At 47.3% G+C, this 25,537-nt stretch overlaps 2 protein-coding genes across 4 annotated transcripts; both read left to right on the top strand.

Moving 5' to 3' along the window:
* Positions 1-390: 390 nt before the first annotated feature.
* asap2b (ArfGAP with SH3 domain, ankyrin repeat and PH domain 2b) lies at positions 391-13,468 on the top strand. The gene is made up of 28 exons (XM_053444521.1): positions 391-678; positions 2,166-2,238; positions 3,155-3,300; positions 3,378-3,452; positions 4,002-4,051; positions 5,285-5,414; positions 5,759-5,844; positions 6,188-6,263; positions 6,337-6,423; positions 6,556-6,659; positions 6,772-6,841; positions 7,602-7,689; positions 7,805-7,853; positions 7,937-8,103; positions 8,949-9,082; positions 9,180-9,274; positions 9,360-9,549; positions 9,631-9,716; positions 10,426-10,541; positions 10,699-10,766; positions 10,900-11,007; positions 11,086-11,314; positions 11,433-11,537; positions 11,745-12,021; positions 12,099-12,157; positions 12,277-12,341; positions 12,913-13,032; positions 13,142-13,468. The coding sequence occupies exons 1-28, from the start codon at positions 553-555 to the stop codon at positions 13,214-13,216; spliced, it is 3,054 nt and encodes a 1,017-aa protein (XP_053300496.1). The 5' UTR covers positions 391-552; the 3' UTR covers positions 13,217-13,468.
* An 839-nt stretch (positions 13,469-14,307) lies between these two features.
* LOC128459705 (cleavage and polyadenylation specificity factor subunit 3) lies at positions 14,308-23,811 on the top strand. Of its 3 annotated transcripts, none has more exons than XM_053444518.1 (18): positions 14,308-14,891; positions 15,070-15,133; positions 15,235-15,332; positions 15,415-15,543; positions 15,683-15,860; positions 15,948-16,037; positions 16,111-16,261; positions 16,625-16,800; positions 16,872-17,030; positions 17,521-17,667; positions 17,761-17,913; positions 17,996-18,104; positions 21,786-21,884; positions 21,996-22,090; positions 22,416-22,503; positions 22,599-22,665; positions 22,892-22,988; positions 23,461-23,811. In XM_053444518.1, exons 1-18 carry the CDS (start codon positions 14,821-14,823, stop codon positions 23,548-23,550), a joined length of 2,061 nt encoding a protein of 686 aa, XP_053300493.1. In that variant the 5' UTR covers positions 14,308-14,820; the 3' UTR covers positions 23,551-23,811. The 3 variants fall into 3 exon arrangements, with proteins under 3 accessions (XP_053300493.1, XP_053300495.1, XP_053300494.1); XM_053444520.1 differs by having other exon boundaries at positions 15,047-15,133; XM_053444519.1 differs by having other exon boundaries at positions 14,996-15,133.
* Positions 23,812-25,537: the final 1,726 nt, after the last annotated feature.

Below are 25,537 nucleotides of genomic sequence, written 5' to 3'. Positions count from 1 at the left end.
ATATATTTATTAAGAATGTTTTACATGTTTTGTATTACTAATTTGTAAAGACATTAATTGTCATTCAGACTTATAAAGTTTAATGAAGTTATTTATTCTATCTGAGAGACAATGCAGCCATTTTTTAAATAAGATGGTAAATTTGAAATAGAAATATATAAATTTATTAAATTAAAATGTATTATTTATACACAGTCACTGGTGGTGTTGATATTCAGTGTAATGGATTATTATATGAACACATGTTTCAGTGGCTGTTTTATTTTATTATTATTATTCATTAATCAAATGTTTTTTCTCTGATTACACTGTGGGCGTGGTCTGAGAGAAAACACCGCCCATGTTGTGACTTCCTCAGATAGAGCCCCGCCCCCGCCGGTATCCCCGCCCTCTTCCTCAGGTGTGGCAGCAGCGCGAGGATCGTGCTCGACTCTCCAGTGATTGACAGCTCTATGCGGGGGACGTGTGCGTGGTGTGCGTGAGTCCGTCCAGCTGAGTGTCCTCGTCCCTGTGAGCCCGTCTCTCTGTCGCGGGACCGTGTGCGCGCTCACGATGCCGGAGCTGATCAGTGTGACAGAGTTCGTCTCCGAGACTCAGGAGGACTACACCGCCCCCACCACGTCCAGCTTCAGTACCCGGATGATCCACTGCAGGAACACAGTGGCTGCACTGGAGGAGGTCAGCACACACACAGCACACACACTGTACACACACTGTACACACACAGTACACACACTGTACACACACTGTACACACACACACACACACACAATCAATACACTAGGGACCTGCTGTGTCCCCATAAGGGACATAGGACAATAAATGGAGTTAATTATTTTGTTTGAACTGAAGATAAAGAACAAGAAAAGTGTTTTTCAGTCAGAAGAGGAAGTGAGTGAACTTCCTCCTGCTCACACTCGTTGTGTTGCAACACACTGATGATCAGTGACTGTGTGTTAACTGCCACACAAAGGGTCAAAGGTCAGAGGGAGGGAGTCACCACACCAGGTTCAGGAGGTTTTTAAAGGTTTTTAAACGTGAACGTGACTCAGTCTCATTATGACAACTTTAAACTCAGATCAAATCACACACTCATAAACGTCCCCTCCTGTTGTTGTTTGTTAGTTTCCACTGAACGTGTTGGTGTTGATGTTTACGAGTCAGAGAAGAACGCAGATCTGGATCAGGGACCGGATCCAAGACATTTTATAGAATCTAATAAATAATAACACTTTCTTTAACAACACACAACAACAACAACAACCACACTCGACTTTACACTCCGTTAACTGGAGTTGAAAACTATGTTTTTGTTGTTTAAGTAGTAAACGGTTGATTAAGAACTTTGAACGTAGAACTGTGAGTCTGGTTCAGTCAGAGTTAGCGTGTTGCTAACGTGTCGGTGTCTTCATATGACACCAGGTCAAAACTCCATCGCAGGAAATGTCTCTTCACATTCAGCCTCACAAGTCAGGACAGCTCGTTGTCTCCTCCCACTCCTGTTGCATGCTGGGAGCTTCTCCTCCCCAGGGCGATGGTGGAGCCTCCCACGTCTGGTCGAGTCCCAACACGACCTGTCTCACCCCCCGGAGTTAAAGCTCATCTGGGCGTCGTCCGTCTCGTCTTCACTCGTCCATCTGAAGTTTAGCTCCCCCTCACATCGTAGCTTCCTGTCGACCAATCACAGCTCGTGTTTCAGATGTTTAGTTCTGCTCTCAGGTCCCTGTCGTCCTGGAGGAGTAGTGTAATCTGATTACCTCTGGTTACTCAGTTTTGACATAACAACAGAAGACTCTTTCTGTTTCTGTTTTGTTAATTCCTCTGCGCTGGCGACACCTAGTGGCCGGTGGCAATATGTTTTCATATTGTCCATCTGTCTGTCCTTCTCATGTCCACCATATCTCAAGAACGTCTTGAGTGAAACTCTTTCATTTTGAGCGAATGCTCGATCGACTCTCAGAAGAACTGATTTGATTTCACCGTGACCTCATATTAGTCTGGAGACACTGGTGTAGATCACATGGAGATTCACTGTAATAATAATAACAATGATAATAACTTTATTCATTCAGCAGCTTTCCAAACAGCCGTTACAAAGTCCGGCGACAGGAAAGGACTGGTTCTGGTTCTGGTTCTGGAGTAATGTTTCTGTTTGTCCTCCTCAGGCTCTGGACGTGGATCGATCAGTTCTGTACAAGATCAAGAAGTCGGTAAAGTCCATCAACACATCTGGTCAGAGTGAGTCGGCCACTTCCTGTCTAAGCCACATATCAATAAAGTTATAAAGTTCAAAGTGTGTTAAAACACATAATGCTGTGGAGTTCTGTGCCTGAACCATGGCAACCAGATGAAGCGCTTCATTCATGTTCTCCATTCAAACAGAAAGACTACCCCCCCCCCCCCAACTGACAACACGCCCACGTAAGACGCCGTCTATAAACCAATCAGAGCCAAGTATAGTTGGACTCCGCCCACGTAGGTGATGGCGACAGGACGAAGGATTCTTTAGTCCCAAAATTACAATGAGAATCTAAAACTAACAGATCAAAGGAAACATGGAACCAACACGTGAAGCGTCAGCCTCTCAGAGAAAACAACTTCTTCTTCTCCTCCTCCTCCTCGTGACATTTGGATCTACATCAGCCATGTTGAGCCACCACATGTCTACAATAGAAACCACCACTCAGTGAAGGAGTCCTGCAGATCAGGGTGGTTGGTGGGTTTGTGTTCAGCAGGTGGAGACTCACCTCCAGCATTCCCAGCATGCCGATCTCCTGTCCCAGCATGCCGAGGGGGGAAAGACAAGAAGAGGCTGCGGAGCGTCTCCTTCTTCATCTGGAACAAAGACTCCTTATATTCATATTTACTATTTTCATTTTGATACTTTTTTCCTATAGTTCATTTTGAAATATTTGATAATCGAAATATTTGCTGATAACTTTTCATGTCTTCGTTCGACACATACTGACCTGAGCTGAATTCCTATTTACTGATGGGTTCAAATCATTTCAAAATCAAGTTCATTGATAAAGTACGAAAAATCTTTTTGGTGAACGATAGTTAACATGAATTCAGGAGGATTCAGAACGAGGTGGAGCCAGAACATCAAAGTTAAGTTTGAAGTCGACCTTCATCGACTTCCTGTGTGTTTCAGCTCATGTGGACAACGAGGAGCAGTACGTCCAGTCACTGGAGAAGTTCGGGGACAACTATGTCCGCAAAGAGGACGCAGACGCTGGCTCCGCCTTCCTGAAGTTTGCCATCTTCACCAAAGAGCTGACGGCGCTCTTCAAAAACCTGGTGAGGAACTAGAACATGGACGTGAGTGGATCTGAAGTGTGGAACGTGTGAGCGCTGACATGCTTCTCTGTCCACAGCTGCAGAACATGAACAACATCATCACGTTCCCTCTGGACAGCTTGTTGAAGGGCGACCTGAAAGGAGTCAAAGGGGTTTGTGTTGACTTTCCTTCATCAGCCTGAACTCTTCAAACATCGCAGTGTTTTAAAGTCCTGACGAGGTTTGAAGAGGTTTCATCTCAGGCTTTAAACAGAAACTTATAGTTCAAACATCAGACTGTAAATCATCAGGACCTCACGTCTCCACTGCCTCCACAAACAAAGCTAACTTTCTCAGAGTCAAAGATGAGGCCCACGTTCTCTTCCTGATTGGTTCTCATCAGTCACATGACTCGACTACCAGCGGCGAACACAAGGCGTCGCTAACACTTCCTGTCAGTAACACTTCCTGTCAGTAATACTTCCTGTCAGTAACACACTCTTCACCTTCACTGTTCCTCCTTCAGAGGAGGGAGACAATCTACTTCCTGTTGACAGCACATGACCAGTGGATGTGAATGGTCATGTGATATGTGTCAGTATGGGCGCAGATTATTTCAGCTTTAATCACTGAACTTATTTAAATTCAAATAAGTAAAATAAATGAAATGAAGCAGGACTCAGTTTCCTCTCTGACTGATCATGTGACTTCTCCTCCTGCAGGACCTGAAGAAGCCGTTCGACAAAGCCTGGAAGGATTACGAGACCAAACTGTGAGGAGCCCGCTGCTGTCAGTTCTCAGTCTGCAGGGGAACGCCTTCTTCTTCTTCTCTTTCTCCTTCTTCTACTTCTCATTCTCCTTCTTCTTCTCTTTCTCCTTCTTCTCCTTCTCCTTCTCCTTCTACTTCTCCTTCTTCTTCTTCTCTTTCTCCTTCTTCTACTTCTCCTTCTTCTCCTTCTTCTCTTTCTTCTTCTTCTCTTTCTCATTCTCCTTCTTCTTCTCTTTCTCCTTCTCCTTCTTCTTCTCCTTCTCCTTCTCCTTCTCCTTCTACTTCTCCTTCTTCTTCTTCTCTTTCTCCTTCTTCTTCTCTTTCTCCTTCTTCTCCTTCTCCTTCTTCTTCTTCTCTTTCTCCTTCTCCTTCTTCTCTTTCTCCTTCTTCTTCTCTTTGTCCTTCTTCTTCTTCTTCTTCGTCTTCTTCTTCTTCATCTTCTCCTTCTTCGTTTTCTTCTTCTTCTTCTTCTTCTTCTTCTTCTTCTACTTCTCCTTCTTATCTTTCTCCTTCTCCTTCTCCTTCTCCTTCTCCTTCACCTTCTACTTCTTCTTCTTCTTCATCTTCTCCTTCTTCGTTTTCTTCTTCTTCTTCTTCTTCGTTTTCTTCTTCTTCTTCTTCTTCTTCTCTTTCTTCGTTTTCTTCTTCGTTTTCTTCTTCTTCTTCTTCTTCTTCTTCTTCTTCTTCTTCTTCTCCTTCTCCTTCTTCTTCTTCTTCTCTTTCTCCTTCTTCTACTTCTCCTTCTTATCTTTCTCCTTCTCCTTCTCCTTCTCCTTCTCCTTCTCCTTCACCTTCTACTTCTTCTTCTTCTTCATCTTCTCCTTCTTCGTTTTCTTCTTCTTCTTCTTCTTCGTTTTCTTCTTCTTCTTCTTCTTCTTCTCTTTCTTCGTTTTCTTCTTCGTTTTCTTCTTCTTCTTCTTCTTCTTCTTCTTCTTCTTCTTCTTCTCCTTCTCCTTCTTCTTCTTCTTCTCTTTCTCCTTCTTCTACTTCTCCTTCTTATCTTTCTCCTTCTCCTTCTCCTTCTCCTTCTCCTTCACCTTCTTCTTCTTCTTCTTCTTCATCTTCTCCTTCTTCGTTTTCTTCTTCTTCTTCTTCTTCGTTTTCTTCTTCTTCTTCTTCTTCTTCTCTTTCTTCGTTTTCTTCTTCGTTTTCTTCTTCTTCTTCTTCTTTGACACAGAGCTCAAACCAGTGGTTGTAATGGTTTCTGAGTGTTGACTCCACCTTTGACCTCTGCAGAGCGAAGCTGGAGAAGGAGAAGAGGGAGCACGCCAAGCAGCACGGGATGATCCGGACCGAGTTCAGTGGAGGAGAAATCGCAGAGGAGATGGAGAAGGAGAGACGGATGTTCCAGCTTCAGATGTGTGAGGTGAGGTCATCCAGAGGTCAGAGGTCACGCTCATTTACACGTCTTTTAACTAACGTCAGATGACACTGGTTCACACCTTCATCAGGTTTGTCAGTCAAAAGAACAACAAGTTCCTGTGAATTATTATTATTTACTTATGATTTAAGTCATAATGTAGAAATGATGAAGTTTCTCATTGTTTTGAGGATTATTTTGATTTATAGGATCTCATGTTTTAATCACTCGTCATTGGCAGAAGTGGGCTTTCATATTCAGATTTTTTCTTATATTATGATGTCGGGATTTTCTCATCTCATCGTATTCGGATTTTTTGTCAATAAATAATTTAGGAATTTTCTGTGCAGTATCTCCTCAAAGTGAACGAGATCAAAGTGAAGAAAGGAGTCGACTTCCTCCAGAACCTCATCAAGTATTTCCACGCTCAGTACAAGTACGTCACCTTCATGCAGATGTCTTTTAAAAACCTTTCAGTCTAATCGTGAAATACTTTGGTCAAACATGATTAATTTAAACATGTAATAATTATAGAATGATAAAAATAGAGAAAACAAACATCTCATTGGTTCTTTCAACTTCATACAATTTTAATTTCTGCACCGACAACAATGAGATCATTAATATTTATATACATTTGAAGAATTGTGCTTTTCATCTATTCATGATTTCTGTATATTATTATGATATTATTTTTGTATGTTATATGTATAATTTTGTGTAGTTTTTTAAAAAAGTCCATATTTATTTTGGAGCTTGAGGAGTTTTTCTGTGTTCAGTTTTTTCCAGGACGGCCTGAAGGCTGTGGAGAGTCTGAGACCTTCTGTGGAGAAGCTGTCCACAGACTTGACCACGGTGAGAACCAGAGACCAGGATGGACATCACAGTGAAGAACATAACCCTAAGCGTCTGTGTCTGTGTCCCTCAGATCAAACAGAGTCAGGACGGAGAGAGGAGACAGCTGAACCAGCTCCGAGACGTCCTGAAGGCTTCACTGCAGGCCGAGTCCAAAGAGGTGGGCTACACAACTACAACTCCCAGAGTGCACCTCAGCAGGAAACGTCCAATCAGTGACTGTATCTAAAGACCATCAAGGACATGTTTTATAAATGATGTGATTGTTTCTTCACACTTAACGTGGGGTCAGGACTCTCAGGCCAAGCAGAGCGCAGGTTACAGCCTCCATCAGCTTCAGGGGAACAAGGCCCACGGCACCGAGTGCTCCGGAGTCCTCTACAAGAAGAGTGAAGGGTGAGTGAGGTCCATGTCCCAGAAGCCCTCAGGAGAAGAACCTGGGCCTGGGAGTTAACTTCATGTGTCACTGCAGCAGTGTGTTCTTCATCGTGTGAACTGTCCTCCTCAGGCTGAGGAAGGTCTGGCAGAAGAGGAAGTGCTCGGTGCGCAACGGTTTCCTGACCATCTGCCACGGCACGGTAAGACCCAGGCCCTCTTCTCCTATTGGTCCTCGTGCATGACCAGCTCCGCCCCCGGCCTGCATGTCCTATCAGAAGTCTCTGTTTTCTTATTTCTTTCTTTTAGTTTCTTCTGTTCTGTCAAGATAGCTCGGGATAGCAGTACTACTAGTGCTAGTACTACTACTGCCAGTACTACTACTACTCCAGTTAGCCTGTTAGCATCCGGAAGTGGGCAGTCTTCATGTTTAACTGTAGCATTGAGCGCTAACCGTTGAACTTCCTGCTAAAAGCTAACCTCTAGCATCCTACTGACCAGAAGCTACACAGTAACTACGTGAGCACTTCCTGTCAGCCAGCCACCAGGGGGGGAGCTAGATGTTTGGTTCCACTTTTGGGAGCCATCACGTGCGACTGTAGAAGACGTGTATATCAGCGTTTGACCTTTGACCTCTTGAGTGTTGAACCTAATGACAGAATTTGGCTGTGGCTGAGGGGGTAGAGCGGTTGTCCTCTAGCCAGAAGGTGCGATCCCAGTCTCCCCATCATGCTGAAGTGTCTTTGGGCCAGGCACTGCTCGTCAAACAGAACGTGCTGCAGTAGATGTTCTGTGTCTTCAGGACCAAGATCTACTTCATACAGACGTTCACTGTCTGTACTGTCGACATGTTCTAACAAAGATCGTTTTGTTTTAATCTGTGGCCTCTCCTGGTTCTCCTCCCTGGTTCTCCTCCCTGGTTCTCCTCCCTGGTTCTCCTCCTCCCTGCTCCTCGTCTCGCAGGCCAACAGACCTCCAGCCAAACTCAACCTGCTCACCTGCCAGGTGAAGATGAACCCTGAGGAGAAGAGAAGCTTCGACCTGTTCTCACGTACGCTGCAGACACCACACTCCTCACACCTTAAATGTACAACACGTCTTTTTGTCTGATTCTCGTCTCCTGTCCGTCTCCTGTCCGTCTCCTGTCCCCCCCCCCCCCCCCCCAGACGACAGAACCTATCACTTCCAGGCCGAGGACGACGCCGAGTGTCAGGTGTAAGTATCACAGCAGTGAAGCTGCAGCTGTCTCTGCTGCAGTGTGTGAAATTGTGTTGTTGTGTTGTTGTGTTGTTGTGCAGCTGGGTGTCGGTGCTGCAGAACAGCAAAGAGGAGGCGCTGACCCAGGCGTTCAAAGGAGACCAGGACGAAGGAGAGAACAACATCGTCCAGGAGCTGACCAAGGCCATCGTGGGGGAGGTGAAGAGGATGAGTGGCAACGACGGCTGCTGCGACTGTGGAGCCCCCGGTCTGTGATACTACTACTGATAGTACTACTACTGCTAGTACTAATACTACTACTTCTACTGCTTGTACTACTGCTGCGACTGTGGAGCCCCCGGTCTGTGATACTACTACTGATAGTACTACTACTGCTAGTACTAATACTGCTAGTACTAATACTGCTAGTATTATTACTGCTAGTACTACTACTGCTAGTACTACTACTGCTAGTACTAATACTGCTACTACTGCTACTGCTACTACTTCTACTGCTTGTACTACTGCTGCGACTGTGGAGCCCCCGGTCTGTGATACTACTACTGATAGTACTACTACTGCTAGTACTAATACTGCTAGTACTAATACTGCTAGTATTATTACTGCTAGTACTACTACTGCTAGTACTACTACTGCTAGTACTAATACTGCTACTACTGCTACTGCTACTACTTCTACTGCTTGTACTACTGCTGCGACTGTGGAGCCCCCGGTCTGTTGATACTACTACTGCTAGTACTACTACTGCTACTACTATTACTGCTAGTACTAATACTGCTAGTATTATTACTGCTAGTACTACTACTGCTAGTACTACTACTGCTAGTACTAATACTGCTACTACTGCTACTGCTACTACTTCTACTGCTTGTACTACTGCTGCGACTGTGGAGCCCCCGGTCTGTTGATACTACTACTGCTACTACTATTACTGCTAGTACTAATACTGCTAGTATTATTACTGCTAGTACTACTACTGCTAGTACTACTGCTGCTACTACTGCTTGTACTACTGCTGCTTGTTTTGTGTGTCTGTAGTGGTTGTGTCTGTGGTTGTGTGTCTCTAACGCTGGTCTCTGGTGTGTCCCTCAGGTCCCACCTGGTTGTCCACTAACCTGGGGGTTGTGATCTGTATCGAGTGCTCAGGGATCCACAGGGAGATGGGAGTCCACTACTCCAGGATCCAGAGTCTGGACCTGGACGTCCTGGGAACCTCGGAGCTGCTGGTGAGTCCACTTCACTGTGTGTGTGTGTGTGTGTGTGTGTGTGTGTGTGTGTCTGTGTGTGTGTGGTCGCTGATGAACCCATGATGTTGCGTTTTAGTTGGCGAAGAACGTGGGAAATGCCAGTTTCAATGAGATCATGGAGGCGGACCTGTCGGAGCAGGGCGTCACCAAACCGGATCCGAGCAGCGACATGTGAGTGATTCAGAAGGAGGGAATCAAACCCGGGTTAACAGGTGACACACTGACTCCGCCTCTCCCTGTGCTCGCCGGTTCTCAGGCAGACGAGGAAGGACTACATCACGGCCAAGTACACGGAGAAGCGCTTCGCCCGGCGGCTGTGTGCCGACGCCGAGTCCCGGCTGCAGGCTCTGTACGAGGCCGTCAGGAGCAGAGACATCCTGTCCCTGCTCCAGGTCTACGCTGAGGGGGTGGACCTGATGGACGCCACCCCGCAGCCCAACGAACACGTACGAGTACAGTGAGGGAATCGAACGGTTGACACACGCGGTCACTGTGCTCCACCCTGAAGGTCTGTTTGTTCTTTGTAGGAACCTGGAGAGACGGTGCTCCACCTGGCGGTCCGGATGGTGGACAGGAACTCGCTCCACATCGTGGACTTCCTGGCTCAGAACAGGTGAGTGCTGCAGCACAGCCGGGCGGCGTCGTGGGACAACGCTGACCTTCCATTTGTTTTAGTTCAGTTTCCATTCGTCCCTGCAGGGGACAGTCTGGGGACAGTCTGGGGACAGTCTGGGGACAGTCAGGGGACAGAGCCCTGGTGTTCTCAGGTTGTCTCTTTAAAACCAGTTTGACCTGAAGATGAACTGATTCGGTTTTGGTGGTCTGAACACCTGGGGGATCTGAACCTGCTCTGGAGGCTGAAACCAAATGATGGTGACTCCAGTTATTTATTGTTTAGTTTTAGTCTCTAAGTTTGTGAACGTTGTGTAATGAACACGTGTTCTCCTCCTGCTGCCGGGATTCATCTCTCGGATGGGGGGGGTCGAGACATTGAGCTAACACCCGTTCAGATCACCTTCCACTGTGTAATACCTAAGTCAAACCATGTGGATGTTACCATGGTCTCCATTCAAACATAAAGAGGACTACCCCCCCCCCCCCTCCTCACGCCCACGTCATGCACCGTCCACAAACCAATCAGAGTCAAGTGTAGGTAGACTCCGCCCACGTAGGTGAAGAAGACAGGACGTCAGACTAAATTCTTTCGTCCCTAAACAACCATGTGACATCAGACCTCACAGACCGGAGCTCCCTCTGCTGGCCGGGTGTCACATGGCTTCATGATGTCAGATGAAGTGACTTCCTGTCCCCGTGTCTTTCAGCGGGAACCTGGACAAGCAGACGTCCCGAGGAAGCACCGCGCTGCATTACTGCTGCCTGACGGACAACAGGGAGTGTCTCAAGCTGCTGCTGAGGGGACGGGCCTCCGGGTCCATCAGTAAGAAGACAAACTGTCCTACATAGAGTCGGTGTTTGCTCAGCTCATGTCCCACACGGGTCCAAGACGTCCACAAACAATCATGTAGCTTCTGTTTCAGTAGCTTGAGGTTTGAGCTGAGACTTCGTTTCTAAACTGTTGTTAATTCATCTCACAGCAAACGAAGCAGGAGAGACGCCGCTGGACATCTCCAGACGTCTCCGTCACACCGAGTGTGAAGAGCTGGTGAGAGGACATCAGTTGTGGTTGTTTTGTGTCTTTGTCGTTGTTTCGAAGCTTTTAGTCGTTGTGTCTCGTTGCCACACACCTCGGCTGTAGAACCTCACGTCCACATGTGTGACCTGATGTCTGTCCTCAGCTGACTCAGGCTCAGACTGGAAAGTTTAACGTTCACGTCCATGTGGAGTACGAGTGGCGTCTCCAGAACGAGGACCTGGACGAGAGCGAGGACGAGATGGAGGACAAGGTGAGCTGGTTCTATCTGGTGAGGTCAGACCTGTGGAGATGTTCTGGTTGTGTAACCCCCCCCCCTCTTTCTGAGCAGCCCATACCGAACCGCCGCGAGGAGCGTCCGGTCAGCTGCTTCGTCCCCGGCCCCTCCCCCATGCAGCCCAACCTGGCGGCGCTGGCCAGGGACGCCGCCTGCGTGGCGCGGGACAAACATCGTCCTCCGGCTCCCAGCTCCATCATCAGCAACGAGACGTACGGCACCATGCTGGACCTGCTGCCGGCCGGGCCGACCCCCCCGCTCCCCCCCAGGTTCCCCCACAGAGGTCAGACGCCATTTTGACGTTTAATGTTGTGTAGTATTTTGAACGATCAGTTGAAGATGGTGGATCAGCTGATCAGACCCCCCCCCCCCCCCCTGACAGTAGAGTTGTGTGTCTGCAGTGTCGGGTCCCAGTAAACCCACCGCGATGGAAACCGTCGGAAGACAAAGGTCGTCGTCCGACCCCCCGAACCCCCCCGCCCCTGAGAGGAACTCCTCCATGTACGGTGGGTGAAGCGCCGCGCCGCCGGAGGCCTCGTGCCCCCCCACAGCCTCCTCTGTGGGGGGGCACTGTTTGTATCCTTGTGTTCGATTGTTGTCTTGTGATTGTTGTTTGATTCAATGATTTTCTGTAAGTTAAACTTTGAGTTAAATTTGGTTGAAACTTGATGCAAGATGTTTCCTGGTCTGCCCCCCCCCCCCCTCTCCCCCAGTGCTGCCAGCAGCTCCTCCCCCTCCTCCCCCCCCTCCAGGAAACAGGAAGTCCAGTCTGTTTGGAATGAGGACCGCCTCAGCCAGGAACAACCCCCTCCCTCCGCTGCCTGCTCCACCAGCGTCGGGCCTCCCGCCCCCCCCTCCAGTCCCACCACCACCCTCCATACCTCCACCCCCCCAGTACAAAGCTCCAGCTCTAACCCCTCCTGTCCCCAGCCACAAACCCAGCAAATCCCCCGGACCCAGGTCTCCTGAACCCCCCAGATCCCCCCCCGGGTACGTAGCGCTCCACACTGGTCACATGGTACGTCCCAGAGTTATTATCACTCAACTCGATATTTAACTGATTTCAGATCAGTGAAAGAGCCTCCACAAAGACCACCTGTCAGGACCCGATCTGTGGTCAAACCAGGTACACACACACACACACACACACACACACACACACACACACACACACACACACACACACACACACACACACACACACACAGAAACACATCAGCTTACGTAAGTTTTGTGTCTCTGTAGGTTCTCAGTCCAGATCTCCTCAGAGTCCGGGTCCTCCAACACCTCAACCCAGAACCGCCTTCTCCGTAAGTCCTGGACCACGACAGCAGCAGCAACACTCGTCCCTCCCAACAGTCAGTGTGTGTCCTCAGTGTCAGTTTGTGTGTGTCCTCAGAGTCAGTGTGTGTCCTCAGTGTCAGTTTGTGTGTGTCCTCAGAGTCAGTGTGTGTCCTCAGTGTCAGTTTTTGTGTGTCCTCAGAGTCAGTGTGTCCTCAGAGTCAGTTTTTGTGTGTCCTCAGAGTCAGTGTGTGTCCTCAGAGTCAGTTTTTGTGTGTCCTCAGAGTCAGTTTTTGTGTGTCCTCAGAGTCAGTGTGTGTCCTCAGAGTCAGTGTGTGTCCTCAGAGTCAGTGTGAGGAACTGGAACTAACACACTCATCGCTGGTTCTCAGGACCTCATGAGGAAGTCAGTGGTTGCTGGTTTGATTCCTCAGTTTATCAGACTCATGTTCAGGACTCAGGTTTAGAACGAGACCTGATCCGAGTCCATCAGGGACCAAGACGCTCAGTGTGAACTATGATCCTCTGTTTCATTCACAGCAGTGTAATGACATATTATTTAATTGTGTGTGTGTGTGTGTGTGTGTCTGTGTTGTGTAGAAGCAGAAGCTTCAGAGAGTGAAGGCCATCTACAACTGTTCAGCTGATAATCCAGACGAGCTGACGTTCAGTGAGGGGGAGGTGATCGTGGTGGAGGGGGAGGAGGACAGTGAGTGGTTGGTGAGTCGGCGCTGGGATCAGTGTGTGTTTGTTTGTGTGATGTCCGATGTGTGTTTGTTTGTGTGATGTCCGATGTGTGTTTGACCTCCAGAGAATCTTCTGGTTTCAGATCGGTCACGTTGAAGGAGAGCCGAGCCGACGGGGAGCGTTTCCTGTCACCTTCGTGCACTTCATCGCAGAGTGACCACTTCCTGTTGGAGACCTCTGATCGAACAGGAAGCTCCAGAGTTCAAACTCCCTCCCACAGTTAGATCTCAGTGATGGACGGACGCATTGTTGTGGTTGTTTTTTTTTACAGCTCCCAGAACTTTTTTTTAATTCTCTAAAGTTTCTGAAGAATCTGTTTCACAAAATGCTGCGCAACGAAAAAACTGAAGTGTTAAACTCATTCAAGTATTTATTCCATAGACGGTAAATAAAGATTGATCGCCCCCTGGTGGCTGGCTGCAGTGTCATCATAAGCTTACTCATGATTGGTCAAAAGCATGTATGGAACCTCAATGCACAGACTCATTGAGGAAGTGAAGATGTGTCTTTATTTAAAGACTTTGATTTATCTCAGTAGAAAGAAAACATGAAACATTTACAAATCTACACTGGAGAAAGGTTTGTGGACAGAGGAGATGATAACATCATATAATAAATCACTCACCATAATATAATATATCACTCTCATGGAGATGTCCACTCTTCTTTGACAGCCTGTCTGAGTGCGTGTGTTTGTGTGTGTGTCTCTGTCTGTCTGTGTTTGTGTGTTTATGTCTCTGTGTTTGTGTGTGTGTGTGTCTCTGTCGGTCTGTGTGTGCATTTGTGTTTGTGTTTCTCTGTCTCTGTGTGTGTCTGTGTTTGGGTGTGTGTTTTTGTCTGTGTGTGTCTGTGTGTGTTCCCCTCTTGCTGCTGTGTGGGTGCAGGTAGGAGGACTACCACTCCTCATATTAAGTCTTTGTGGTTGTGTTGTTGATATAATACATTTAGATTGTGTTTGCATTAAAACTGAAACCAGGAAGTATCCTGGTCCCTCCTGTTTCCATGACTAACAGAGAAACTCTGTATGACCTCTCTTTCTATTAGAATTGATTTTGTTCATCCTTTTTTTAAACCGTGTCAATAAAAACATTCCACTCTGTTTTCTTTTGTTTTCTGTTGCTCCTGTAAAAATAATATTTTCTTTGACCTGGAAACCAACTCTTCTTTTTCTCCTGTTTCTTCCCTTCATCTTTCTCTTGTTCTCCTTCATCTCTTCTCTCCGGGAGAAGATCAGGATTTTACAGATTTCTTCTTCTTTAACATTGTCACAGATTTCTCAGAAGATAATTATTGGATCAAGATGAAAACAAGCGGACTGATATTTAAGAGTTGATCCAAATCAAAATGTAGTGAATTTAAATGTGATTTCATGAGGAGACGTGTGAGCTCTACTGAGTGATGTGGAAAATACGTTCTTATCAATAATAATAATAATATCTTGCATTTATATAGCGCCTTCACAGGACCCGATGATAATAAAGAGAATTCAGTGTCTATACAAACTCAAGTGTTTTATTTATTTATTTTCCGGAAGAAGGAACTCATTTCATCTCAGACCAGAGAGGAACCAGAGTTTTAAGAGGTGTGAGTACACGGGCAGATAAACAGCACGGACCGGAAGTGTTCAGTGTATCGCAGGCTCGCAGCGGGTGAATTTGTGAAGTACTGACGGAGTATCAACGGAGTATTGACGGAACACTGACGGACTACTGACGGAGCACTGACCGGTTTATTTGACTATTTAACGTCTTTGTTGAAAACATGGCGGCGAAACGTAAAAGTGACGTCAACGTTCCTGCGGAGGAAAGTGATCAACTGCTCATTCGCCCGCTGTAAGTTCATCTTCATCTTCATCTTCATCAGAGTCTGAGTTCATCTTCATATATATATATATATATATATACATTGATTGATTGATATATTGCTGTTATTACAGGAGTTTCCCAGTTTGGGATCAATAAATTAAATGTGGATTTAATCTGGACAGAAAATGTCTGTGTTTGTGTCCAGAGGAGCAGGACAGGAAGTGGGACGGTCCTGCATCATCGTGGAGTTCAAGGGACGAAAGATCATGGTAACGTTGTTATCACGTCATCTGCAGGTTAGTGTGCACGGCGGTGTGAGGGTGTTAACGTGTGTGTGTGTGTGTCTGTGTGTGTCTGTGTTCTGCTGTAGTTGGACTGTGGGATCCATCCGGGCCTGGAGGGAATGGACGCTCTCCCGTACATCGACCTGATTGACCCGGCTGAGATTGACCTGCTGCTCATCAGCCAGTGAGTCACCCAGTCTGATTCCCCCCCACAGACCTGATCTGTGATGGTTCCTTCCGTTCACATCCACTTCCTGTTTCTCCAGCTTCCACCTGGACCACTGCGGCGCCCTCCCCTGGTTCCTGCAGAAGACCAGCTTCAAAGGACGAACCTTCATGACTCACGCCACGAAGGCCATCTACCGCTGGCTGCTGTCGGACTACGTCAAAGTCAGGTAGGACACACACACACACACACACACACACACAATGCAGCTGGCCCATCGGCTCCACCTGCACCAAGTGTCCATATCTGTGCCTTGTCGTGCCGGTGACTCGTATCACTAACTCACTCGTGTGAATTCCACGCTGCAGTAACATCTCGGCCGACGACATGCTCTACACTGAGACGGACCTGGAGGAGAGCATGGAGAAGATCGAGACCATCAACTTCCACGAGGTGAAGGAAGTGGCCGGCATCAAGTTCTGGTGCTACCACGCGGGACACGTCCTCGGAGCCGCCATGTTCATGATCGAGATCGCCGGCGTCAAGGTAACGTGTGCTGGTCGTCTGAGGAAGTTACACAACTCACACGTGACATCATGATGACACTTGATCTGAGACTGTGTGTGTGTGTAGTTGTTGTACACAGGAGACTTCTCCCGTCAGGAGGACCGACACCTGATGGCAGCAGAGATCCCCAGCGTCAAACCAGACATCCTCATCACAGTGAGTGAAGCTGCACAATCCAGTCTGAACTGTTCACACACAGCAGGTAGAGACGTGTGTGTCTGTCCCTCAGGAGTCCACCTACGGGACTCACATCCACGAGAAGCGTGAGGAGCGAGAGGCTCGATTCTGTAACACCATCCACGACATCGTGAACCGGGAGGGCCGCTGTCTGATCCCAGTGTTCGCACTGGGACGAGCTCAGGAGCTGCTGCTTATACTGGGTGAGCCGACACATGTTCTTCTTCTCTGGTTGATCAAAGGTGGAAGGAAACAGCTGGTACGTGATTTACCGCCACCTTCTGGCACCAGTTTATAATCATGACTCACACCTGAGTTAAATTGTGGACAGTACAAAAATACAAATTCAAATTAATGGAGTAAGTTCAACCTGCTCGTCAAACTGGTGTTTCCAGGACGAGTCGACTTGATGCTGTGTTAATTCAGTTTTGGCCACTAGAGGGCAGAAGTTCACTCATGAGACTGAATGGACCACAGAACCAAAACTAAGAACCTCACACATCTGAGTTCATCCAAATAAACATCATCTTTCTTTTTAAAATCGTGTCGTGTTCCTGCCGAACCAGACGAGTACTGGCAGAACCACCCGGAGCTCCACGACATCCCCATCTACTACGCCTCCTCTCTGGCCAGGAAGTGCATGGCCGTGTACCAGACCTACATCAACGCCATGAATGACAAGATCCGGAAGGCCATCAACATCAACAACCCCTTCGTGTTCAGACACATCAGCAACCTGAAGGTGAGTGTGCAGCTCGGCGTCCTGTCCCCGCTCACAGGTCCGGGGTGTCTCATGTCTCACGTGTCTTTCAGAGCATGGACCACTTCGATGACATCGGCCCCAGCGTGGTGATGGCGTCTCCGGGCATGATGCAGAGCGGCCTGTCCAGAGAGCTGTTTGAGAGCTGGTGCACTGACAAGAGGAACGGAGTCATCATCGCTGGATACTGTGTGGAGGGGACGCTCGCTAAGGTCGGTCCAGAAGACCAGGTCTCATAACTCGATCTAAACGGTCAAGTGGGACTGCATGTCATGTTGGGGTTGTCCTCGGGATGTTTACCCTCTAAATGCTGCTACAGACTTTAATCTTTAATCTTGATGATGTTCTCCTGCACGTGGCATCTAATGACTTGTGTCCGTCCTGGGAGACGAGTCCTCACATGTGTCTCTGAGGTTTCTACGTATTTGTACCTGTTAAAGGGTTTTTAGTAGTTTGTCCCGACTGTTGTTGAGAACGTTCCTCCTCCTCTCCCTGAGCGTCTGTTCTCTGCTGAGTGGGTTCCATCTCCTGAGAGAACAACTGACTGAGAGTCACTGACACAACCAGCTGCAGAGTGAAGCTGAACTCAGATCAGTTCATAACACTTTGAAGTTATAAAGCCAAAGGTCACATGTTTCTGGCCATAACTCATAACTGTGTGTGTTTGTGTGTCTAACTGTGTGTGTTGGTGTTGTGTTGCAGCACATCATGACGGAGCCCGAGGAGATCGCCACCATGTCGGGTCAGAAGCTTCCTCTGAAGATGTCCGTGGACTACATCTCCTTCTCCGCTCACACCGACTACCAGCAGACCAGCGAGTTCATCCGAGCGCTCAAACCGCCGCACGTGGTGACCACTTGACCCCCGCGCACGTGAACATGGTGACTTGTTAACACCTTCTCCTCAGTGTGACCGGGCTAACCAGGTGGTGTTGTGTCTCAGATCCTGGTGCACGGCGAGCAGAACGAGATGGCCCGTCTGAAGGCGGCGCTGATCCGCGAGTACGAGGACAACGACGAGGTCCACATCGAGGTCCACAACCCGAGGAACACCGAGGCCGTCACGCTGAACTTCAGAGGAGAGAAGCTGGCCAAGGTTCCATTGAGTCCTGAAACCCTGTGTTCCTGTTCCTCCTGTGTGTCTGTCACCTGCTAACTCCCAGCATGCTCTGCTGCAGGTGATGGGCTCTCTGGCAGACAGGAAGTGCGCTCAGGGTCAGAGGGTCTCCGGGATTCTGGTCAAGAGACACTTCAACTACCACATCCTGACGCCCTCCGACCTCTCCAGTGAGTCGAGCTCCCACGTCACATGACGTCCAGCTTCACAGGTCATGTGATGTCAACAGGAAGTAGAAGGTCTCCTCTGGTTGTTAGTAACAGAGACTCCTCTGAAGGAGGAGCAGTGAAGGTGACGAGTCACTGACAGGAAGTGCTACTGACGGGAAGTGCTAGTGACAGGAAGTGCTACTGACGGGAAGTGCTACTGACGGGAAGTGTTAGTGACGGGAAGTGCTACTGACGGGAAGTGCTAGTGACGGGAAGTGCTACTGACGGGAAGTGCTAGTGACGGGAAGTGCTAGTGACGGGAAGTGCTACTGACGGGAAGTGTTAGTGACGGGAAGTGCTACTGACGGGAAGTGCTACTGACGGGAAGTGCTACTGACGGGAAGTGTTAGTGACGGGAAGTGCTACTGACGGGAAGTGTTAGTGACGGGAAGTGCTACTGACGGGAAGTGCTACTGACGGGAAGTGCTACTGACGGGAAGTGCTACTGACGGGAAGTGTTAGTGATGGGAAGTGCTACTGACGGGAAGTGCTACTGACGGGAAGTGTTAGTGACGGGAAGTGCTAGTGACGGGAAGTGCTAGTGACGGGAAGTGTTACTGACGGGAAGTGCTACTGACGGGAAGTGCTAGTGACGGGAAGTATTACTGACGGGAAGTGTTACTGACGGGAAGTGCTACTGACGGGAAGTGTTACTGACGGGAAGTGTTAGTGACGGGAAGTGCTAGTGACGGGAAGTGCTACTGACGGGAAGTGCTACTGACGGGAAGTGTTACTGACGGGAAGTGTTAGTGACGGGAAGTGTTAGTGACGGGAAGTGTTAGTGACGGGAAGTGCTAGTGACGGGAAGTGCTAGTGACGGGAAGTGTTACTGACGGGAAGTGCTACTGACGGGAAGTGTTAGTGACGGGAAGTGCTAGTGACGGGAAGTGTTACTGACGGGAAGTGTTACTGACGGGAAGTGTTAGTGACGGGAAGTGTTAGTGACGGGAAGTGCTACTGACGGGAAGTGTTACTGACGGGAAGTGTTACTGACGGGAAGTGTTAGTGACGGGAAGTGTTAGTGACGGGAAGTGTTAGTGACGGGAAGTGCTAGTGACGGGAAGTGCTAGTGACGGGAAGTGTTACTGACGGGAAGTGCTAGTGACGGGAAGTGTTAGTGACGGGAAGTGCTAGTGACGGGAAGTGCTACTGACGGGAAGTGTTACTGACGGGAAGTGTTACTGACGGGAAGTGCTAGTGACGGGAAGTGCTACTGACGGGAAGTGTTAGTGACGGGAAGTGCTAGTGACGGGAAGTGCTAGTGACGGGAAGTGTTACTGACGGGAAGTGTTACTGACGGGAAGTGCTAGTGACGGGAAGTGTTACTGACGGGAAGTGTTACTGACGGGAAGTGTTACTGACGGGAAGTGTTAGTGACGGGAAGTGCTAGTGACGGGAAGTGCTAGTGACGGGAAGTGCTAGTGACGGGAAGTGTTACTGACGGGAAGTGCTAGTGACGGGAAGTGCTAGTGACGGGAAGTGCTAGTGACGGGAAGTGTTAGTGACGGGAAGTGTTAGTGACGGGAAGTGCTAGTGACGGGAAGTGCTAGTGAAGGGAAGTGCTACTGACGGGAAGTGCTACTGACGGGAAGTGCTACTGACGGGAAGTGTTACTGACGGGAAGTGTTAGTGACGGGAAGTGCTACTGACGGGAAGTGCTACTGACGGGACCTGTTACTGACGGGAAGTGTTACTGACGGGAAGTGTTACTGACGGGAAGTGTTAGTGACGGGAAGTGCTACTGACGGGAAGTGTTAGTGACGGGAAGTGCTACTGACGGGAAGTGCTACTGACGGGAAGTGTTACTGACGGGAAGTGTTAGTGATGGGAAGTGCTACTGACGGGAAGTGTTAGTGACGGGAAGTGCTAGTGACGGGAAGTGTTAGTGACGGGAAGTGTTAGTGACGGGAAGTGCTACTGACGGGAAGTGTTAGTGACGGGAAGTGCTAGTGACGGGAAGTGTTACTGACGGGAAGTGCTACTGACGGGAAGTGCTAGTGACGGGAAGTATTAGTGACGGGAAGTGCTACTGACGGGAAGTGCTACTGACGGGACCTGTTACTGACGGGAAGTGTTACTGACGGGAAGTGTTACTGACGGGAAGTGTTAGTGACGGGAAGTGCTACTGACGGGAAGTGTTAGTGACGGGAAGTGCTACTGACGGGAAGTGCTACTGACGGGAAGTGTTACTGACGGGAAGTGTTAGTGATGGGAAGTGCTACTGACGGGAAGTGTTAGTGACGGGAAGTGCTAGTGACGGGAAGTGTTAGTGACGGGAAGTGTTAGTGACGGGAAGTGCTACTGACGGGAAGTGTTAGTGACGGGAAGTGCTAGTGACGGGAAGTGTTACTGACGGGAAGTGCTACTGACGGGAAGTGCTAGTGACGGGAAGTATTACTGACGGGAAGTGTTACTGACGGGAAGTGTTACTGACGGGAAGTGTTAGTGATGGGAAGTGCTACTGACGGGAAGTGTTAGTGACGGGAAGTGCTAGTGACGGGAAGTGTTACTGACGGGAAGTGCTACTGACGGGAAGTGCTAGTGACGGGAAGTATTACTGACGGGAAGTGTTACTGACGGGAAGTGTTACTGACGGGAAGTGTTAGTGACGGGAAGTGCTAGTGACGGGAAGTGCTACTGACGGGAAGTGCTACTGACGGGAAGTGTTAGTGACGGGAAGTGTTAGTGACGGGAAGTGCTAGTGACGGGAAGTGCTAGTGACGGGAAGTGTTACTGACGGGAAGTGCTACTGACGGGAAGTGCTACTGACGGGAAGTGCTACTGACGGGAAGTGTTAGTGACGGGAAGTGTTACTGACGGGAAGTGTTACTGACGGGAAGTGTTAGTGACGGGAAGTGCTAGTGACGGGAAGTGTTACTGACGGGAAGTGTTACTGACGGGAAGTGTTAGTGACGGGAAGTGCTACTGACGGGAAGTGTTACTGACGGGAAGTGTTAGTGACGGGAAGTGTTACTGACGGGAAGTGTTAGTGACGGGAAGTGCTAGTGACGGGAAGTGCTAGTGACGGGAAGTGTTACTGACGGGAAGTGTTACTGACGGGAAGTGTTAGTGACGGGAAGTGCTACTGACGGGAAGTGTTACTGACGGGAAGTGTTAGTGACGGGAAGTGTTACTGACGGGAAGTGTTAGTGACGGGAAGTGCTAGTGACGGGAAGTGCTAGTGACGGGAAGTGTTACTGACGGGAAGTGCTAGTGACGGGAAGTGTTACTGACGGGAAGTGTTACTGACGGGAAGTGTTACTGACGGGAAGTGCTAGTGACGGGAAGTACTAGTGACGGGAAGTGCTAGTGACGGGAAGTGTTACTGACGGGAAGTGTTACTGACGGGAAGTGCTAGTGACGGGAAGTGCTAGTGACGGGAAGTGTTAGTGACGGGAAGTGTTAGTGACGGGAAGTGCTAGTGATGCTTTGTGTTCACTGCTGCTAGTCGAGTCATGTGACTGATGAGAACCAATCAGGAAGAGAACGTGGTTCTCATCTGGTCAGACTAAGACCCACAGTGATGACGTTGCGGTGTGGGCGGAGTCTTGGTAGACGACTGTAGAAAGTGTGTGTTTGATTATCAGAGTTGAAATGATTCCCTCTGAAGGAGATGACCTGTGATTGGTTGGTTTTCTGCAGACTACACAGATCTGTGTATGAGCACAGTGACTCAGACTCAGGCCGTCCCCTACACTGGACCCATCTCACTGCTGGTCAGTCAGCTCCGGAGCCTCGCAGGTCAGTGACATCACATCAGTGACATCACATCAGTGACATCACATCTGTGACATCACATCTGAACACAGCTGCTCATGGTCCCTGTCTAACCTCTGTGCTGTTCAACCTCAGGAGACGTGGAGCAGGTGGAGGGAGCCGAGAAGATCACCGTCCGCATCTTTAAGAGCATCACTCTGGTTCATGAGGCCGGGATGGTGACACTGGAGGTCTCACACACACACAGACACACAGACACACAGACACAAACACAAACACAGCAGCCACCAAGGAGCCATGCACAGCTCCTTTATGTCCACTGAGTGTTAACTTTGAGGGCAGCAGGCCTCCATCTGATTGGACAACACACGGACATTAGTGTGAATGTTTGGAACATGAAACAGCATTTATTACAGTTTTTGCCGTCTTTAGTGAAATGTCTGTCACTCATGTTGATATCTAGCTAACGTATTTCGTGCTGCTTCACTCGACATCAACACTTGATTCATTAAACTTTGAGTTCAGAGGTTTAACGTGACTCTGTCTCCGTGTCAGTGGATCGCCAACCCGCTGAACGACATGTACGCTGACGCCGTCACCACCGTGATCCTGGAGGTCCAGTCCAACCCCAACGCTCAGAAATGTGAGTAAACGTTTGTTGCTGAGTCATGTGTTTGTTGCTGAGTCATGTGTGTTGCTGTGTTGACGAGCAGACACCAGGCTAACGGTTTGTTTCAGTTCCTGAAGGTCGGAGGGAAACGTTCCACGTGGACGTGTTCACCGAGCGACTGGAGCTCATGCTGCAGTGAGTAGTGACGCTTGTTTTACCCTGTGGGGCGCGCCAGTCGGGCGGAGTTATAGAAGCTGCTCTTCATTTAAAACGTTTTTGAATATTTCTGACAAAGCTGCAGAAGCAACTCGTATCGATTTAAAAATAACTATAGAATAAATTCTTTCAATTTTTTTTCAAAGACGAGATGCTGATTTTCACAATGTGTTTGTGTGTGTGTCTGTGTGTGTTTGTGTTCCAGTGACATGTTCGGAGACGACTGCGTGAATTTCAAAGACGGTCAGAACCTGAGTGTGACGGTGGACGGCGTCACGGCGATCATCGACCCAGAAACCCGGGTGAGGTCATCACTTCCTCACTGAAGCTAGCGCCCCTAGAGGCTGAGATCTTCATTACACCAGATGGATTCAAATGTCGTGTTCATGCTTTTAAAAAATAATTCTGCAGCCTAGTCGTCGGTATGGAAGATTGAAACTGCCATAATTCAAAAGCTCAGATATATGAATATACCAGGAAATCCTGAATACTAGTTGGCTGTGATTTCTTAATTAATGAGATAAATTTGTTGTAATATTTGTTTGCCTTTGTAATAATTCATCTATTATTGTTTGATTTTCATTTTTATTTTAAAATCTATCTATTTACAACTGATAGCGATTTGTGTTTAAATTGTAAGTTTCGAACAAATTAATCTGTACACATGTTTTATTCAGAATTTTATTTTGTACGTTTCATCTAAAACTCCAAACTGTGAGCAAGGTGTTGATTGTGTGTGTGCGCTGACCTCTGACCTCTGACCTCTGACCTCAGTCCGTAGCCTGCTCAGAGGACGAGTCGCTCAGGGAGATGGTGGAGGTCGCGATCCATCGACTCTACGACGCCCTCAGTCCGACCGTATGACGAGCACGCCCACTCTGTGATGTCACAAGCACTGGACCAATCACAGGGAGCCGCCGATGATGAGGGGGTGTTTGTGTAACGACTGTGCAGCTGTGATATGAGTTCATGCAACTTGATGTCAAATTGATTCTGAACATAAACACAAATGTCTTCATATCATCTGATGTGAAACAGATCCTGAGTCGTTTTGATAAGTTTCTCCTTTTGAAAGTTTCTGATTATTTCTGTAATGTTTCTTTAAATAAAAACACTGTTTTGATACTTTCTGATTATTTGTTCTCATTTAATAAAGTAAAAAGATTTTTAAATTTTTAACCCTAACACAAAATAGCGAGAAAACTGTTTTGATAATTTATTATCTTTTGGATTTTTATGAGTAACTCATTATTTTAACAAGAAATACTATTATACAATATCTCGGTATTTCACATTTGTTTAGCACGATTATTTTGAGTCTTATTATAACTATAAGTTGATCTTTGTTTAACCAGGTGGCCGAGTTGAGCTTCCATTGGTCACAGCCACGTCTTTATTGATCTGATGATAAAAATGTGACAAATCCATAAAACCCATTTTTCTACTGGATTTCAAAACACAATTTAAATATTTTCACAGGGAAATAAACGTTTGAGTTTCAGTGAATTAGTTTGTTTCCTCAAAGATTAAAATAACGGAGTGAAAATATGAAATGTTTTAATGACTTATTTTAACAATGACACTGACTTCCTCTTGATTTCTCTTCATTTATTCAATGAAACAAAAAACTAAAATGTCTCAAACACAAAAGAAGGAAACTTTCAGTATTTTACATCGATCATAAGAATATTTGTTGGAGACTTTCTCTCGATGGAGATTAATTAATCGACTGATTGTTTCAGTGTTTAAAAGTCAAATATTTTCTGGTTCCAGCTCCTGGACTGAAGAACAGATGCTTTTCACTATTAATATTAATTAAGTTTTCAGAAGCTCTCAACAAAACTGGATTTTTCCAGTTCTCAAAATAAAATGAAATTACAATAAACTAAATAAAAATCTTCAACTAGAAAATTAAATCTGCAAATGCTGAAAAAACTGCTCAGGAAGTTAAACGTTAAATTCACTTTGCTGAGCGACGAGAAACTGAAAATTAAAAAGTTTAAATCTTCACATCAGCATGAAACAAAAACACAAACAACACAGTGTTTAAAATACTGACGTGAACAGAGGCACACTGACTGTCATCACAAAAACACACATCTCACAAAAGTCTGAGTTTATTCAACTACACAAAAATATGACTTCAGATAAAAAAACTGACTTTAGGAACCAGAGGGGACGTTGTCATGGTGACAAACATGTTTATTTAGAAACACATGTTTTTAAGATGTTTGTTTAAAACGTCTTTGAGGGATTTTAAAAGTCATATATATATATATATATATATATTTATATATCCACAGAGTCTTGTGTAGCAGAGTGGGTTGAGCAAGGCACTAACACGGGGTTCAACTCCCACAGAGAGATGTGATGACACATGGTCCAAGATTCTTTCAGTATGAACTTTGACCTCTGGGCCGACCCTTCCTGATGAGTCACCACGTTACTGACGCACTTTGACCTGTGACCTTTTAGAGCTGAAACAGATGGTTTCCACAATCGGTTCAACTCCTGAACATGTGACCAACGTTTTGATCAGAAACAAACGCATTCACTCGTCCACCATTTTGAAATGAACGTTGACGCTGAGCCGAGGACGAGCAGCTGGAGAAACAACTGGTTTCATCTTTAATACCTGAAGGTTTCATATTTGTCATCTTTTGGATCAGTTTCCTTTTTACAGGAACATTCAGTCGTGAGCTGAACCGGTACCTGAGATTTAGTTCAAAATATAAATCTGATAATTGTATTTAACGTAAAGCTAAAAAACGCAGCAGATTGTTTTGCTAAAGTCTGAACTGAAATGGGACGAAGCCGGTTTGATGCGGTTCAGTGTTTCATTGTGCGACTT

Source organism: Pleuronectes platessa, chromosome 17 (assembly GCF_947347685.1).
Source record: "Pleuronectes platessa chromosome 17, fPlePla1.1, whole genome shotgun sequence".
In the NCBI taxonomy this organism is placed as follows: Eukaryota; Metazoa; Chordata; class Actinopteri; order Pleuronectiformes; family Pleuronectidae; genus Pleuronectes; species Pleuronectes platessa.
The sequence above is the reverse complement of the archived record's forward strand: the minus strand, read 5'-3'. Positions and strand labels throughout refer to the sequence as shown.